Source organism: Sus scrofa, chromosome 10, assembly GCF_054392235.1.
Source record: "Sus scrofa isolate SSC_HxYL_T2T_F1_AM1 chromosome 10, Sscrofa_HxYL_maternal_Yorkshire_Landrace_v2.0, whole genome shotgun sequence".
Taxonomy (NCBI): domain Eukaryota; kingdom Metazoa; phylum Chordata; class Mammalia; order Artiodactyla; family Suidae; genus Sus; species Sus scrofa.
In genome coordinates, this window is record NC_139392.1 from 90,601,222 (window position 1) to 90,618,793 (window position 17,572).

A 17,572-nucleotide genomic window follows, 5' to 3' on the forward strand; every position below is an offset into this window, starting at 1 on the left:
ATAGCTGTTCATTAGGGCAGTGCTAGCCACATACAGCTTTTAAGGAGATACGCAGTGATATATTACTCAGCCATGAAAAAGAATGAACTCTTGCCATTTGCAACAACATGGATGGACCTGGAAGGTATTGTGCTCAGTGAAATATATCAGACAGAGGAAGACAAATACTGCTACTTATCACTTATCTGTGGAACCTAAAAAACAAAACAAAGGGCTGTAACAAAACAGAAACAGATTCATGGATACCAGAATCAAACTTGTGGCGAACATTGGAGAGAGAGGGAATAGGGGAGGGGGCAAGATAGGGGAAGGGAGTTAACGAGGTACAAACTGCTCTGCATAAAGTAAATAAGCTACGAGCCTGTATTGTGCCACACGGGGAATACAGCCAGTGTTTTATAATAACTTTGAATGGAGTGTAATCTGTAAAAATACTGAATTACCATGTTGTGCACTTGAGACTAATATTGTAAATCAACAAATAAAGTGAACTGAAGTTCAAGTTGAGATTTGCAGTCATAATAGCAGCCTTTCAAGGGCCACACGTGATTCCCATATCGGGTATTGAAAGCTCAGTTCACCCTTGCTGGTCTAGAGATAATTCAGAAGAGATAATAAGTCTCCAGCAATTTAAAATCCTATGTAATGAGTGTTCTCCCCCACCCGTTTCCTTCCCGACGAGGCTCTACTTCACGTATGCTAAAATGCTTATCTTCTGTGACTACTCCCCAAATGATAGGAGAAGGCAGGATAGAGTTGATGGGGGGGGTGCACATTGTATTAAATTTGGCTCCAGTCAACAGGTATTCAGAATGCAGAAAATAGGCAGTTAATACTTGAGAAAACCCCAGTAGACTCCTAGAACTTCCGGTTTAGAAAGGACCATTGATTGCATTGAATCGAACCTCACTTGACTTCTGTAAATTCAAGTACCACGATTCTGCTTGTCAGCCACAGAGGGATTCGGACTGATTTAACTTTACTGACGGTCCTGAAGTCCACTGTCCAAATTGGGACGTTACCCTTTAAAGCCTCAGTCTTCTGAACTTACTCTCTTTGGAAGAGGGCTGCTTTCATTAAAAGACACTTTCGCCTTTGGCCTTGACATTATATATATTTTAAGAATGGAAAGGAAATACATTTCCTTTGAAAAATGGCCTTTTGAGTGGAGCTTAGGGTGTCGTAGTTAGGAAAAGGGTTTGCTTTGTAAAAGCCTGTTTTTATTTTGCAAAGCTCTAGATCAGTTGTTGCCAGTAAGATGGGCTCACCCCCTACTCACTGAAAGTCAAGTTTTGTGAACTAGTTGGCCATACTCACATTTCGTGGACCTTCTCCCGGAATTACTTCTTTCCATAGGCACCCGGAGGTCCCGCTGGTGGCTGAGAGTAGCTGTGAAAAGTGAGGTGATTCCTTCTAGACCTTGAGGTCATCCTGAGATAGGAGTTTTAACTGCATGAAAGTCATAGCTGCCATAGAGAAAATCTGAAAAATGGGGTAAAGAGAAAAAAAGTTTAATGGTTACGGGCTTCGTCACGGGCTGAGTGTGCCTTTCCAGGTTCATCTGCTGAAGCCCTGACCCCCAATGGGAAGGAATTAGGAGTTGGGGGGGTCTTTGGGAGGTGATGAGGTTTTGATGAGGTCAGGAAGATGGAGCCCCCAGGATGGGCTTGGTGTCCTTATAAGAAGAAGAGGAGATGCCCCCCTCCAGGTGAGGGCACAGCGGGAGGACGGCGGTCGGGAAATCAGGAAGCTGGCTCTCACTAGACACCACATCTTCCTGCACCTTGACCTTGGACTCCCAAGACCTCCAGCCTGTCCCTGGGGCCTCCCGGACCTCCGTGCTCTGTTACGGCAGACACTGCAGCCTAAAGCCAGTGTGGATGCTGAGCCACTGCTCGCCACCTGCCTTCCCAGTGTCCCCCCCCTTCCCGTTACTTCTTGCAGCAGGCGTTTCAGCCTTTCTCCTGCCATGGCACGAGTGACCAGCACACTCTTCCATAAGCTTTGCCTTTTTGACGAATGTCATTTTAATAATTCAGAATATTCTCCAGGATGGTAAACTGAATAGCACCCAAAGAGGGGTGTATGTGAGAGTGTGTGTGTGTGTGTGTGTGTGTGGGTGTGTGTGTGTGTGTGTGAGAGAGAGAGAGAGAGTGTTGGGGGGGTGTGGTGTTCTTAAAAGATACATTACCTGTACGTGGGTGACAAAATATCCCGTTTATAGGATAGGGAAGGACACAGGAGCCTTTATTTTCCTCACCGATCCTTGCCCTTAGGCTCATCTAAACTGTTCTCTACCTAGAGAAGTAAGAGGGAGCCCTGAACAAGTGAAAGACTGAGAACCCCGCAGACGGCTGCAGCTGACCACCAGCCCTACGTGGCTGACCCTTAGGGAAGACCGCGCCTGTGGGACACTGGACGGCCTGCCTGTGTGGGGATGCTGGCAAGGCGGGCGGGTGCCTGCTGACGGCATCCAGGGAGAGAGGAGGAGGTAGCCGGGTGGAGGAGTGTCTTGCCCGTGCTGCCGGGGTAGACTGGGGGTGGAGACGTCGATTCTAGCTGGGGAGGACGCATGTGTCCATCTTAGTGGCGATGGCGACCTTAGAAAGTAGATGCTCTTGCTGTGACCTTGTCGTTGACCTTGTGCGGCTGTGTGACTGCCAGTCTTCATTCCGGATGCTCTGTCACCAGCATTACGTTGCATCCTGCGTGTTGTTGGGAAATGCTAGCAGCTCTGACGGGGACGCCGAGCTTCGTGGAGGGTTCAGAAGCGGACGGCTGCGCTTCAAGGGCTCTGATGTCTGCTGTCGTTGTTGGTTGCCCGTAGGTAACTGTTCCTGCAGGATGAATTAAGAGAACAGGATCCTCAGGCATCGAGAATGGAGACCAGTGTGTCGGTGTCCAGTACGCAAGACCCTTCATCCTCACCTCTGGAAAAGCATCCCAGCTCAGCTGATCGTAACGGAGATCTTGATTCAGGTATGGGTTTGGTTTTCTGGACCCATTTGGCCTTTTAACGTGTTGACCTGTTTTCTCCCTGAAAGAGTCTAGAAAACCTGGGGCAGCGTTCTAGATCTCACGTACTGCCCCTCCCTGGGATTGGCGGTCAGAGTTATAAGCAGATAGCACCTTGAAAGTGATGCAGAATTTGGTTCGAAGTGCCAGACGGATCGGGCTAGGTTATAGTCAAGTGACCCATCACTTCAAAATCTCAATGGCTTTGTGATCCAGCAGTCCCACTCCTGGGTATATATCTGGACAAAACTCTAATTTGAAAAGATACACACCATCCCTATGTAGCATAATGGCAGCACTGCTTACAACAGCCAAGATACAGAAGCAACTTAAGTACCCATCCGTGCAGATGAGTAGCTAAAGAAGGCTTGGTGTGTACACACACACACACACACACACACACACACACACACAGAGGAATGTTCCCCAGCCATAAAAAGAATCAAATGGTGTTATTTGCAGCGACATGGATGGACCTAGAGATTATCATACTGAGTGAAGTAAGCCAGACAGAGAAAGACAAATCCCACGTGGTATCACTTGTATGTGGAATCTACAATAGGAGCCAGATGAGCTTATCCAAGAAACTGAAACAGACTCAGAGAAAAGACTTGTGGTTCCCAAGTAGGACGGAAGGTGGGGGGGTAGGTTGGCAGTTTGGGGTCAGCAGATGCCAACGAGGGCGTGCAGGCTGGGTGACAAGGTCCTCCTGTGGAGCACAGGGAACTATGTCCAATACCCGGTGATGACCCGTCACGGAAGAGACTGTGGAGACGAATGCGGGTGTGCCTGACGGGGTCAGGCTGTACAGCGGAAGTTAACACCGCGGTGACAGTCAGCTCTCTTCAGTAAAACGAAGCAAAACAGAATCTCAGTGGCTTAGCATAGGAGTGTTGATAAAGGAGTCACACGGGTGCAGCCGCGTCATCGGATGTCTTGTGGGGGGGGGGTGGCGTTCTAACGGTGCTGAGGGTCTTGGATCAGCAATTAAACATGCCCGCCTGGAAGCGACTTCTTTTTTTTTTTTTTTTTTTGTCTTTTTGCCATTTCTTGGGCCGCTCCCACGGCATATGGAGGTTCCCAGGCTAGGGGCCAGAGCCACAGCAACACGGGATCTGAGCCGAGTCTTCAACCTACACCACAGCTCACGGCAACACCAGATCCTTAACCCACTGAGCAAGGCCAGGGATCGAACCCGCAACCTCATGGTTCCTAGTCGGATTCGTTAACCACTGCGCCACGATGGGAACTCCCTGGAAGCGACTTCTGCTTAGAACCTTTTGACCTGAATGAGTTGTGTGTTTCTGCCACGGCAGGGGAGGCAGGAAAGACACTTCTCTCACAGGTGCTGAGCAAGACAGTTCAGGACGGCCTGCCCAAGCCTCAGAATCCCTTTTCCAAGACCCGCTGGGAGCCTGGAGGGCATTTCAAGAAAAGCGCCTGACGTGAACGATGCTTAGGTCGTGTGAATTTGTGCTCAGATAGTTCTCCCTTTAGGAAATGCAAAACAAAATCAACAACAACAACACAAGAAATTCAAAGCCAAAATTAAAACCAGTCTTTGAATTATATATTTAACCAGTGACTTTATAAATACCTCTTTTTCTAACTACTTGTATAATAGAGTTTATTTTCAAAAGATAATTTTTTAATAGAAAGGATTGCACTGTTTACATAACAGTAGATTATATAAGGACAGCTCAGCTCTCTGGATTGTAAGCATTTGCTGTGGTGAATTCATGTACAAAAATGATCATTAACTCACTGGGAGATCTGACTGTTGTCCAAAAGTGATGTGTCTTCACATTTTGGTAAAACTGGCAATGACAGAATTACAAACTGCTTGATATCATTACATTTACCAGATTAAGTTTCTCAAATAATAATCTTATCTGGCCTTATTATTACTTTATTTTTTTTTTTTTGCCGTGCCTGCAGCATGTGCAAGCTCCCAGGCCAGATATTGAACCTGTACCATAGCAGTGACCTGAGCTGCTGCAGTGACAACGCCAGATCCTTAACCTGCTGCACCACAAGGGAACTCATGGCATTGACTTTTTAATCTATAAAAAACATGGAAAACCTTGAAATAATTGCCTCTGTTGAAAGATGTTAGTATCTGTTGCAAAATGGGCTCAGTTCTCCCCGTTTCTATTTTTCTGTGCACAAACTAGGAGTGAGAAAACCTCCCAAATGCAGAGCTGAGCTGAGCCTTTGTCTCCCAATGGAACCGTGGAAATTCTTTTTCTGAGAGTAGCCTCGTAGCTGAAGGTTCATCCTAATTATTCTGCTTTTTTTTTTTTTAAAGTACAAATATACTTAAAGTCTTTCTTACTTTTGCTAAGTGAAGACATCTTTCCACTTTGGAGTGCCTGACTTTCTGTCCTCTGTAACTGTGTTATTTTAAGTGGTGTGTTTTCATACACTCTGAAACCTGGGAAACTCCATATGCTGCAGGTGTGGCCCTAAAAAGAAAAGATATAGCACCCTCAGTGTCCTGAACAGCTTTTTAAAAATTAGAAAATTTTTAAAAAAATTTTCCTTTTCTTTCTTTCTTTCTTTTTAGGGCTGCACCTGCAGCGTAGGAAAGTTCCCGGGCTAGGGGTCCAATCAGAGCTGCAGTTGCCGGCCTACACCACAGCCACAGCAACATGGGATCTGAGCCGTGTCTTCGACCTACACCACAGCTCACGGCAACACCGGATCCTTAACCCACTGATCGGGGCCAGGGATGGAACCCGCATCCTCATGGGTATTAGTCCGGTTTGTTACCACTGAGCCACAACGGGAACTCTCCGGGCAGCTTTTTTAATGTTCATCTTTGTCTCTTTTCCTAAGGAAGGTTATGATAGTGTGACTGACACCTGTGTCCCCTCCATGAAAGAGGCACCTGTAAGATTACTCCCTAGCTCGGGGGCCCTGACGCCGGCCTGGCAGCCAGCATGGGTGGCCCTGATATGGGGCAGAAAGAAGGAAGCGGACAGAGTTGGATTCCTGGAGTGGTGGGGGCTCTCCAGTTGCTGTGATAAAAGCAAGCAAAACAATATGCTGACAGAGTGATAAATAGATTCCTTGACATTCTTTTTCCAGGCCAGCGACGGGTAATTTCCTGATGAAGTCAGCAGATAAAGGGCCGTTGCGCATTGCCAGTCCCTGAGCGAAGGCATCACCCTGGACACGTGGGCTTGGGTTTTCTTTTTTCTTTCGTACTAGGCGTGTTTTACCAGAGGGCCCACGGGCTCTTCTGTTTGCGAGGGAAAGGAGTCAACATTCTCAGCAGAAAAATCGAATCCGAATCTCTTACTTTTTTTTTTTTTTAACAGCTGCAACCGCGGCATGGGGAAGTTCCTGGGCAAGGGGTTGAATCAAGCTGCAGCGGAGGCCGACGCCACAGCCCCAGCAACGCCAGATCCAAGCTGCGTCTGCGACCCCCGAGGCAGATCCCTGCAATGCTGGATCCTTAACCCACGGATCGAGGCCAGGGATTGAACCCGCATCTTCAAGGAGGCCATGTCCGGTTCTTAACCTGCTGAGCCACAACGGGAACTCCCGTATCTCTTACTCTTTGTGCTGGGGGCTGGTTCTGTGTGGCTCCGAAGTATTTCTCCCTCCCCCACTATCTTTTAAACGTCTTTTTTGAGTCGTTATTGCCTCTCCTGGCCAGGGAACGGGGTGTTTTCTTTTTTCTGGACCGTCTCTGGCCCTCTGGGGTCTGCGAGGCTCAGACAGCCATGAGGACCTGTGTTCGGGTGTCTGGCCCCCGACCCCAGGTGCAGTCCTGCAGCTGTGACCTCAGATGGAGGACTGCCATTGGCTCATCCTTTCTGAGTTTCATTCATACTGTGTGTCTGTGTCTGTTTAATGTGCTCACGGTGAACCCTTCTCTAAACCTCGTGATTCTCTGAACTGACGCAGCAGTTAAAATCACACAGATGTAATGTCTTCTTCCTCTTCGTTTCCGCTAGAAAAACATCTGGCACACAGGAAGACACCCTGAGAGATTTCATTCATTCTGGACTTGCCGATTCGCTCTTCCTGGGCTGGGTTCGGGTTACGGATTTAATAGTCTCCCTTGCCAAGTTAGTCATATTTCAGATTATAACCTTCTACAACCCAGGGTCTAATTACTTAAAAAGAGGCAATGAGTTCCCACTGTGGCCCAGCAGGTTGAGGACCTGGCATCGTCTCTGGGGCAGCACGGGTTTGATCTCGGGCCTGCTGCTGTGGGTTAAGGATCCGACACCGAGGCAGCTGTGGCATAGGTTGAAGCTGCGGCTCAGGTTCCATCCCTGCCCGGGAACTTCCTCCTGCTGAGCGTGCGGTTGAAAAAGAAAGGACAATAAAAGGTAACGGATCCTGTATTGATGCCACTTTGCGCTGGGAAGTCGTTGGCACTCCCGCCTTGAGGAAGCAGTTCTTTTTCCAGTTACCATGAACTAGTCTGTCGCATACGCAGCCTTGTGTGTCCTAGAATTGGATGGCCATGAACGGCCACTCTCCGAGTCTTTGAACTTGGGAGACTTCCTGAGCAGCCTTTCCTAGTCGCTTGCATTCCGTCACGAGGAAGGGCCCCCGCTGCCCGGGTTCCTGTGCCGAGAAGGGTTGTCGGAGTTTCTTGGACGAAACGTTTATGGGCTTAAGAGGTTTATGAATCATTTGCTCTGGGTTTATGAGACCTCCACTCATAAACATTGTGTGTTTATCTCTTGCTCCTTGATACGTCTTTAGAGAAGCAGCTGCTCAGGCACAGGTGTGGGACGAAGTGTTATTTATACGTTACAGGTTCCAAAAGGCTATATTGTGAGTAACACTCAATTTTGTGTGTGATCTTATTGTTAAAATAAGAGAGCATGCTTAGAATGAATAGCCTGGGCATAGGGATTTTGTTTTTTTTTATTACGTTTTACTGAAGTGTAGTTGAGTGACAGTGTTGTATTCATTTCTGCTGTACAGCAGAGTGGCTCGGTTGTGCATATATACGTTCTTTCTTAAAGTGCTCTTTGCCATTATAGCTCATCATAGGTCGTTGAATACAGTTCTCTGTGCTACACAGTAAGAACTTGTTTATCCCCTAAAGGCTTTAATTATTATTTAGTTTTTATTTGTAGTTTTTGGCCATGCCTATGGCATGTGGAAGTTCCTGGGCCAGGGATCGAACCCTCAGTCACAGCAGCAGCTTGAGCAGTGACATCACCGGACCCCTAACCCACTGAGCCACCAGGGGACTCCGGTTTTAATTGTTAGGATCCCATTCCACGTTTGACTCTTGGGTACTTTTTAACGTATTTGTTTAGGTCACAGCGAGCCGCAGAGCTTTCTTGCTTTCTTTTTTGGGGGGCAGGGGGCTGTGTCCCTGGCGTACAGAAGTTTCCAAGCCAGGGATCGAATCTGCATATCACAGCAGTGACAATGCTGGATCCTTTACCTTCTGAGTCACCAGGGAACTCCCTTGTTATCTATATTTTAAAGTGAGTTATTTGGTGCTTTTTAACTGAACAGATTATATGTGTGTGTATATATATATATATTTTTTGTCTTTTCAGGTCTGTACCCACGGCATATGGAGGTTCCCAGGCTAGGGGGCGAATTGGTGCCGTAGCAGCCAGTCTACACCACAGCCACAACAACGTGGGATCCAAGCCACATCTGCGACCTACAGTCTGGCCTACACCACAGTTCACTCAATACTGGATCCTTAAGCCACTGAGTGAGGCCAGGGGTCAAACCCATATCTATATGGATGCTAGTCAGGTTTGTTAACTGCTGAGCTACAAAGGGAACTCCTTTCTTTGCTTCCTTCCTTCCTTCCTTCCTTCCACTTTCTCTCTCCCTTTCTTTCTGGTCCACTTTCTCTCTCTCTGTTTCTTTCTGGTCCTTTTAGGGCTGCTCCTGCGGCATATGGAGGTTCCCAGGCTAGGGGTCTAATTGGAGCTGTAGCCGCCGGCCTATGCCAGAGCCACAGCCATGCGGGATCCAAGCCGTGTCTGGGACCTACACCACAGCTCATGGCAACGCTGGATCCTTACCCACTGAGTGAAGCCAGGGATTGAACCCGTGTCCTCATGGATGCTAGTCAGATTTGTTTCTGCTGAGCCACGTCGAGAACTCCCAGATTATATTTTTTTAAAACATTTTTTATAATTGCACCCATGGCATATGGAAGTTGCCAGGCCAGGGATTGACTTCCAGGTGCGGCTGCCACCTGCGCCACAGCTGCAGCAACAGGGGGTTCTTTAGCCCACTGCCCTGGGCCAGGGATCAAACCCGCACCTCTGCAGTGACTGAAGCGGCTGCCATCAGATTCTTAACCCACCGCATCACCGCGGGAACTCCCGGATTCTATCTTACTGTACAGCCTTGAATGTTTGGGAGTCGCTTGATTTCTTCGGGAGCCAAAACCGTGAGGTTTCAGGAGTCGTGTTGCACATGTGACCATCTTCCTCTTTGTTCCCCGTCCCTGGAGACGCACACCTCCTGTTGGTCTCTGCCGGGCGCTGTGCCCTGAGACCTGTGTCTCGCAGAAGGCGGGCGGTGGCCCTGGGCGGGGGGCGACCGCTGCTCGGTCTTTGTGGCACACTTGCGGGGCGCTTCACACCTGAGCAGCTCTTCTGGGTCTTAGTGTTTTTTCCTCTAGAAAAAATGTTGGCCTCAGGGCTTTTTGAGGCCCCTTAGGGCGCGTACACTCTGTGATGTGCGCGTATGATCCCCAGCTGGCGTTACCGGCCAGTGGGCAGAGCTGCTGGTGATGTATATACATCGTGGTGCTTCCTCGGTGCCAGTGGTTTCCTTGCCGGGTCCTCCAACCTCCCCAAAGACGGGAGTGTCTCCCACGGATGGTCCCCCCTACCCGCTGCTTCCTTTTGACAATGTTGTATTACTTTGGTGTATAGGAAGCTGATGTAGTTACACATATGTGTATATATATTCTTCTCCAAAAATTATTTTTGGAGTTCCCATTGTGGCTCAGCAGGTTAAGAACCCAGCTGGTATCCATGAGGATGCGGGTTCGATCCCTGGCCTCACTCAGTGGGTGGCTCGGATCCTGTGTTGCTGTGGCTGTGGTGTAGGTCATAGATGCGGCTGGGATCCTGCATTGCTGTGGCTGTGGTGTAAGCCTGTGGCTGCAGCTCTGATTCGACCCCTCGCCTGGGAACTTCCATATGCCTCGGGTGCAGCCCTAAAAAAAAAAAAAGAAAAGAAAAGAAAAAAAAGGTATTTTCCAGTATAGTTTATTACAAGGTATCGAGTCTAATTCCCTGTGCTGTACAGTAAGTCCTTGTCATTTATCTATTTTATATAAAGTGTATCTGTTAATCCCAAACTCCTAGTTTATCCATCTGCCCCCTTCCCCTGTGGTAACTGTAGGTTTGTTATCTGTCTGTGAGTCTCTTCTGTCTTGGAAGGCAGCTCTGCTTACCGCTGTCCCAAGAGAGCACACTGCTTCTGTTCTGTAAATAAGTGCAGTGTGTCATTGTTTTTAGATGCCACATCTGAGAGTTATCATGCACTATTTGTCTTTCTCTGTCGGACTTCACTAAGTATGATGATCTTTTAGGTCCATCCATGTTGCTGCAAATGGTGTTATTTCATGCTTGTGGCTGAGTCATACTCCACTGTGTGTGTGTTTGCAGGTGTGTGTGTGTGTTTGCAGGTGTGTGTGTGTAAAAGCACGTTGTCTTTCTCCATTCATCTGTCCTTGGACACCGAGGTTGCTTCCGTGTTTGTCTTGAGTCACCTGTCTCTAAAATCAGCAAGTGGAAGCTTTGCAAAGAATTCGCAGCATCTTCTTGCGCACGGAGTTTCTTTCTCTGGCATGAAGGGTTTTCTGGCTTTCATGGAAGGCCACTGCCGTGCCATTCTTCACGCTGTGATTGATATGCTGCTGCTTCTTTTTTTTTGTCTTCCAACAGAAGGCGGCTCAGGCTTGGAGGAAGCCGGCTTTAACTGGGGAGAGTATCTGGAAGAGACGGGAGCCAGCGCGGCCCCTCACACATCCTTCAAACATGTAGGTGACGTCCCTTCTTGGGACCTGTGCCCACGGCGGGGGTGGGGGGGCTCTGCAGGAAGATGCCAAACCTCCGGGAAGAAAGGGAAGGAAAAGAAAAGAGAAGCTCAGCTTTCTTAGACCAAGATTTCATTAGAAATGCAGAGGAGACTGAAGTGAGTTGGATTTGCACAGGGAGCTCTGGGGGAGGTGGGCCTTGGTGCCACCCAGGCTGGGCCTGGGGTGGGTGTTCCGTGTGTGAGAAATGTCGTGTGGGCTCAACCTTGTTGTGGGCCTCAAAAACCCAAGTTAGGAGTTGCCATTGCAGTGCAGCCAGTTAAGACCCCGACTGGTATGCGTAAGGTGGCAGGTTCAATCCCTGGCCTTGCTCAGTGGGTTGAGGATCTGGCGTTGCCGGGAGCTGTGGTGTAGGTCGCAGATGCGGCTCGGATCTGGCGTGGCTGTGGCTAGGGTGTAGGTCAAAGACGTGGCTTGGATACCCAGTTGCTGTGGCTGTACTGGAGGCCAGCAGCTGCCACCCCAATTCAGCCCCTAGCCTGGGAACTGCCACATGCCATGGGTATGGCCCTAAAAAGCAAAAACGAAGCCCCGTGAGAGGGCCGTGTGCCCCGCTGTCTGTGGGGCAGAGCCCAAGACGTTTCAGGTCGATGCAAGTAAAAACAAGCAGCTGTCCCGTGCCGTGTCTTCCTAGGCGGTGAAATGGCTGTGCATGTTAATGCCGAATTGATATTTTTATTTTGGAAGGACTCCTGAAAGTGTTCTAGCCATTTGTGGGCAGATGATCAAAGTACGGGAAATAGCATAAAAATTCAGGAGACATTTGGATCAAACCAAAGAATCACCCTCATGAATATACCGTTTCTGTGAACAGTGCACCGAGCCGGCCAAGCAGAGGGCGAGTCCGGGAAGTACAAAGACATTTATAAGTTTTGGTCAGAGTTTTGCTTAGATGTGAGTTGTTGGTGGTACACAGCATGAGCAAGAAAAAGACTAGGTTTCCAGGAGGATGTTCCTGGGTATTGCTGATGCTTTCTTGGAAATGAAAACAATTTTTTTTTCTTCATCTTTTGCGATGACCCCTCGGTTTATTGCCTCTTTTTTTTTTTTTTCCTCTTATTCTGCTGGATTATAGTGGTTGATTTTTGAATATCAAACTAGCCTTACATTTTGGAATAAATGCAACTTAATCATGGTATTTTATCTTTTTGTATGTTACTGGCTTGGATTTGCTAGTACTTAGTCGAGGATTTTTCTATTTTCTTTTTCTTTTTTTCTTTTTTTAAGGCCACACCCACGGCCTGTGGAGGTTTCCCAGACTAGGGATTGAAGCGGAGCTGCAGCCGCCAGCCTACACCACAGCCACAGCAATGCAGGATCCTTAACCCACTGAATAAGGCCAGACTCAAACCCGCATCCTCATGGATACCAGTCTGGTTTGTTACTGCTGAGCCACAACGGGAACTCCTGTAAATGAAAATTTAATACGGAGACGCATTCCCCCCCAACTGGACTTAACAAGGCAAAGATTTAGCCTGAGAATCATAAGCAAACTGGGGGGCGAGGGGGTGGATTTCTCAACCCAGTCTTCCTTCTGGCTCTTTTGTGGAATTAGCCAGCACTTTCATTATTTTAACGCCACATTTTAACCTTTTGGAGGCAAAGGACCTTAAGACCTTATTCAATTTGCATGACCTCGTTAAGGGTGGATCGAGTTCCCGATTCTCTTTTTTTTACCGACACTCGGAATGTTATTATTATTGGTTTATTATGAGTGGGATGGTGGCCTTTTAGTGAAACCAGGGGCTCCATATTAAACCATGACAAAACCAGAGCTCACCCGGCACACAGCGTGGATTCGATTTTGCAGAAGCCGGGATAACATTTGCCTTTGACGACGCCAGAGTGGCTTGGTTAGGTTCCTCTGCGCGAAGTAGGAAGGAGAGAGCGGTCAGCTTTTTCCTCCATTTCTGCACCAAGGAGTTGTCAGTCTCTCTCCGTACGGAGTCCCTCTTGTTCTCGTTCATCCAGTCCACTCTCCTGCCTGCCCTTCAATCATGTCCCGTGGATGCAGATTGTCCCCGGGCCTGTCCTCGAGGAAGCCCGCCTCCGAGGAAGAGTAGCGTGGGGTCCAGATCACCCTCTCCTAAGCAGCTGCTGCTCAGGGACATCGGATACGCTAGAGTTAGAATTTTATAACTCACCAGCCTCCAGAGCTCTCTTCTGTGGGGAAAGTTAGCAAATAGTAATAGATGATAACCCTTGATTTAAAACAATCCGTTTTCTGCGGCTGCCCTGTTCACATATAGCCACTAGCCACATGGAGCCGTCCAGTCCTTGGAAAGTGTGCCGTCCAAATTGAGATGGAAACAGAGCGGGACCCTTCCTGGGGCAGCCTCCCTTCCCCCAAGTCCTTGACGTCTTGTCTGTAGAACAGCTTCAGTCTCCTAAGACCCTCCCCAAGGTCCAAAGGGCACACTTAGAGAAGTGAGAAATGCAGAAACAAAGGCAAGCAGTCAGGCAGGACAAAATAATAATAGTTCAGCTGTAAAGCCAGGCTGAGGAGCTCCAGTTCCTCCCTGAGGGCCGTGGACCAGGTCCCCAGCCGTATCCTGGAGCCGCTTTGCAGATCCTGAAGCCCCCACCGTGTGAGAGACGTTAACTGCACGCTGACCACCTGTGCCTGGACCCCAGGTTGGTGGGAACCAGCAGGGGGATGACTGCGATTCCTGAAGCATCGTCCCGTTACCCCACCGCCAGCCAGTCAGAGAGTCGTTCTCAAGCTGATCACACACCCTGTGACCCCCCCCCCCCCGTGTTTTTATTTTATTTCGTTGTTTATTTTTTTTTAGGGCCGAACCCGCAGCTTATGGAGGTTCCCAGGCTAGGGGTCGAATGGGAGTTGCACCACAGCCAAAGCAATGCCGGATCCAAGCCACGTCTGCGACCTACACCACAGCTCGCGGCAACACTGAATCCTTAACCCACTGAGCAAGGCCAGGGATCAAGCCTGCGTCCTCATGGATGCTAGTCAGATTTGTTTCCCCTGAGCCACAACGAGAACTCCATCACCTTGCTTTTAAACACTGAAAGCCCTCGGAGAGTTGGGTCTTTTGAACACGAGTGGCCTGTTCTCCTTGCTTTGGCGCCTGCAGAGTACGCTGGCTTTTCCTCCGCCACAACCTGGTGTCCGTAGATTGGCTCTGCTGCAGGTCTGGCTCAGGGACCCAAGTTCTGTTCTGTAAGGAGATGTGCTGTTCAGTGTGGCATACACCCCAGACCGCAGGGCCTTCCTTAGAAGGCAAAAATTTAAATTTCTCAGTACTGTTTTTTCCTACCATTTTAAGGCTGCATCCTTGACATACGAAAGTTCCCAGGCTAGGGGTCGATTCGGAGCTGTAGCCTCCAGCCTATGCCACAGCCCACAGCACGCTGGGTCCTGAACCCACTGAGCGAGGCTAGGGATCGAACCTATGTCCTCATGCACACTAGTCGGGTTCGTTACCGCTGAGCCACGATGGAACCCCTCTCATTACAATTTTTTTTTATGTTGATTACATCTTGAATTGATGCTACTTGGGATTTTCTGGGTTAATGCCTTACTAAAATCGATTTCGTCTGTTTTATCTCTTTTTTTTCGAGTGGCCACTAGGAGACCTAACATCTGGCCAGTGGCTCATGTCATACTTCTCTTAGATGCTGCTGATCTAGCGCAGCAGGAACGTTAAGGTCTGTGGTTTTAGTCGTTGTGGTCTTCGGGCTGTATTTCCTAGTGTAAGGACGGATTCCCCTGTTTCCGTTTTCTAAAGGTTGAGATCAGCATCCAGAGCAACTTCCAGCCGGGCATGAAACTGGAGGTCGCCAACAAGAAGAACCCGGACACGTACTGGGTGGCCACGGTCATCACCACGTGCGGGCAGCTGCTGCTCCTGCGCTATTGCGGATACGGGGAGGACCGCCGCGCCGACTTCTGGTGTGACGTGGTGATCGCGGACCTGCACCCGGTGGGGTGGTGCACGCAGAACAACAAGACGCTCATGCCCCCGGACGGTGAGCCCTCGCCCCGGGATGCTCGTGGGGAAGACCCTGCAGAGGTTTGGGGCCCGGTGGACGGGGAGGGCCTGGCGCTTTCACCATCTCTTCTGGTCGTGTGAGTCTCAGGGCACCGGCGCGAGGGGGTGCTGGGTGCGTGTTCAGATTTTGGTGCTGAACCTGCCAGTGGCACCCACCGTGGCCTCTTTGCTTTTGAGCCTGATCCGCATGTGGGTTTGGGGAGGTGGGAAGGGAAGGGGTGTTGGGGTGCCGGTGGTGGAGTGGCCAGTGGCGGCGGTCTTCTCCCTCTGCTGGTGGCTCCTCTGCCTTTCTTGTGCTTCAGAGACTTGACGTTTTGAGCGGTGCTGTGGAGCGTCAGAAATGGGGGCTCTCATCCGTTTTAACCTGGCTCGCGGGGGGCTGTCTGGGGGGAAACCCATGGAAACCCAAACAGCTGAGGGGAAATGGCCCTATTCTGGGAACCCGCCGGAGCCTGTCTAGCTTGGGTCATTTAGTTGCGGGAAAGCGGTGGTTCTCTGCCAGATATGGCAACGTCTGCGGGCATTTTCCGTTTGGGCGGCGGGGAGGGAGGTCCCGCTGGTTGGGGGAGCCCGGGCGTGGCGCCGCGCGTCCTGAAATGCACAGCGCTGCCCGGGATGGAGACGGATGGCACTCGATTGGCCAGGGTGCCGACTTTGAACCCCGCCGCCTCTTACGGCGCCTCTGACCTCCTCGGCTGGGTCTCAGCACCCGGTCCTCGCTGTGCTTGAAAACTGCGATGCTGCTTCTCAAGCACGTGCAGGGTCTTCGCCTGCCTGTGGTGGGTGTGACTTGCCGTTTTTATTTCGAAGTGAGGGGTCAAGTTCTAGAGCCGTCGCGGAGATTCCTCGCGTCCATCCGGTTCACAGGTGCGTCCCCGCTTCCGGACGTCTGTGAAGTTGCATAAAGGAAGGGGTCCGAGAAACGCGCGTTCACGTGGGAGTGCGAGGGGACTCCACTGCCCGGCCCTTGACTGGCTCAGAAGAAAGAGTGAAAAGCCCTCCCTCCTTCCTTCTTGTTTTTTTTCCATGTGCCATCTCTGGTTTGCCTGGAGCCTCCTCCACCCTCAGCTTATCTGTCCCTTCCCGGGGGAACCGAGGTCAGATCCTGGCTTTGCTCCCAAGGCCTTGTGCACCGTTAACACTGATCGTGTTTGCACCCGTGCCTCCCACCCCCATTATCTTAAAAATATGTAAATGTATTTTACATACCATAAAATGTATCCTTTTGAAGCAGGTGCGGTGCAGTGATTTTACTGCTACGAGGTTGTGCTGTCAAATTCCAGAGCATCCTCATCAACTGGTAAAGAAATCCTGCTCCCATCACCAGTCGCTCCCTCCCCCCCAGCCCCGGAAGTCACGGATCCACTTTATTTTTGTATAAACTTGCTTTTTCGGCACAGTTCACGTACACGGAATCATATAATACAGGATTGTTAACGATTGGCTTCTCTTCCTTAGCTCACCCATGTCCTAGCCAGTATCAAGACTTCCTTTTCATGGCTGAATACTATTCCATTGTATGGACGGACCACATTTTTTGAAAACCCGTTTGTCAACTGATGGGTGTCTGGGTGTACCTGTCCTTTCCTTTGTGTGGTTTTTTGAATAGAGGACTTTCACCTCCTGAACAGAAAGCTCACTGCTGTGATTTCACCCCTGTGTGAGCCCAGGGTGAGCCTGTGTTACCTGTGCCAGGTGTGAACGCTGCGCAGCCATTGACTGATGCCGTGACTAGTGGGGAAGGTTACAGTATTGCAGGCACAGCAGCCCGGAACACCCCTCGGGACAGGAGTCACTGCGGTTACCTGGCAGGCAGTGTCTTCGTGCTCCGTGCCCCTTTGTCCTCTCGTCTGAGTTCCGTTGGTCGCCTCCTTTGTCCCCTGCGGGAGGACGTTGCAGGTGAGCCATGAAGAACGGTGGTCAGTGTCAGCCTGTCCTGGTCCTGGACCTGCAGAAAGGCGAGCCGGGCGAGGCAATGCCCTCGCATGCTTTTGGTTGTGCCCACCTCGCTACACCCAGAGCCCAGCCCGCACTACATTTTCAGGGACGCTTCTCTTTTTCATTTCCCTATTTTTTACACATTTGGAGTGTCCAGTACATTATTGTCAACTACGAGCACTGGGTTGTATGTCTCTAGAAATCTTTCCCTCTTTTTTCAAAAAAATGTTATCGGAGTGTTGTGGGCTTACAATGCTGGGTGAGTTTCAGGGGTACAGCAGAGGGAATCAGTTACAATGTGTGTGTCCGGAGTTCCTGTCGTGGCGCAGTGGTTAACGAATCCGACTAGGAACCATGAGGTTGCGGGTTCGGTCCCTGCCCTTGCTCAGTGGGTTAACGATCCGGCGTTGCCGTGAGCTGTGGTGTAGGTCGCAGCAGACGCGGCTCGGATCCCGCGTTGCTGTGGCTCTGGTGTAGGCTGGTGGCTACAGCTCCGATTGGACCCCTAGCCTGGGAACCTCCATATGCCGCGGGAGCGGCCCAA

The 17,572-nt window shown here is 50.0% G+C and overlaps 1 protein-coding gene across 5 annotated transcripts in view; it reads left to right on the plus strand.

The window, feature by feature from the left end:
* The window catches only part of SFMBT2 (Scm like with four mbt domains 2), a 193,387-nt gene that overhangs the window by 19,413 nt on the left and 156,402 nt on the right, over positions 1-17,572 (plus strand). For all 5 annotated transcript variants that reach the window (XM_021065007.2, XM_021065006.2, XM_084980991.1 and 2 more), the window contains exons 2-4: positions 2,828-2,979; positions 10,926-11,020; positions 14,827-15,067. In XM_021065007.2, coding sequence (XP_020920666.2) covers positions 2,880-2,979; positions 10,926-11,020; positions 14,827-15,067 — 436 coding nt within the window. In that variant the 5' untranslated portion in view covers positions 2,828-2,879. The remainder of the gene's footprint in view (positions 1-2,827; positions 2,980-10,925; positions 11,021-14,826; positions 15,068-17,572) is intronic.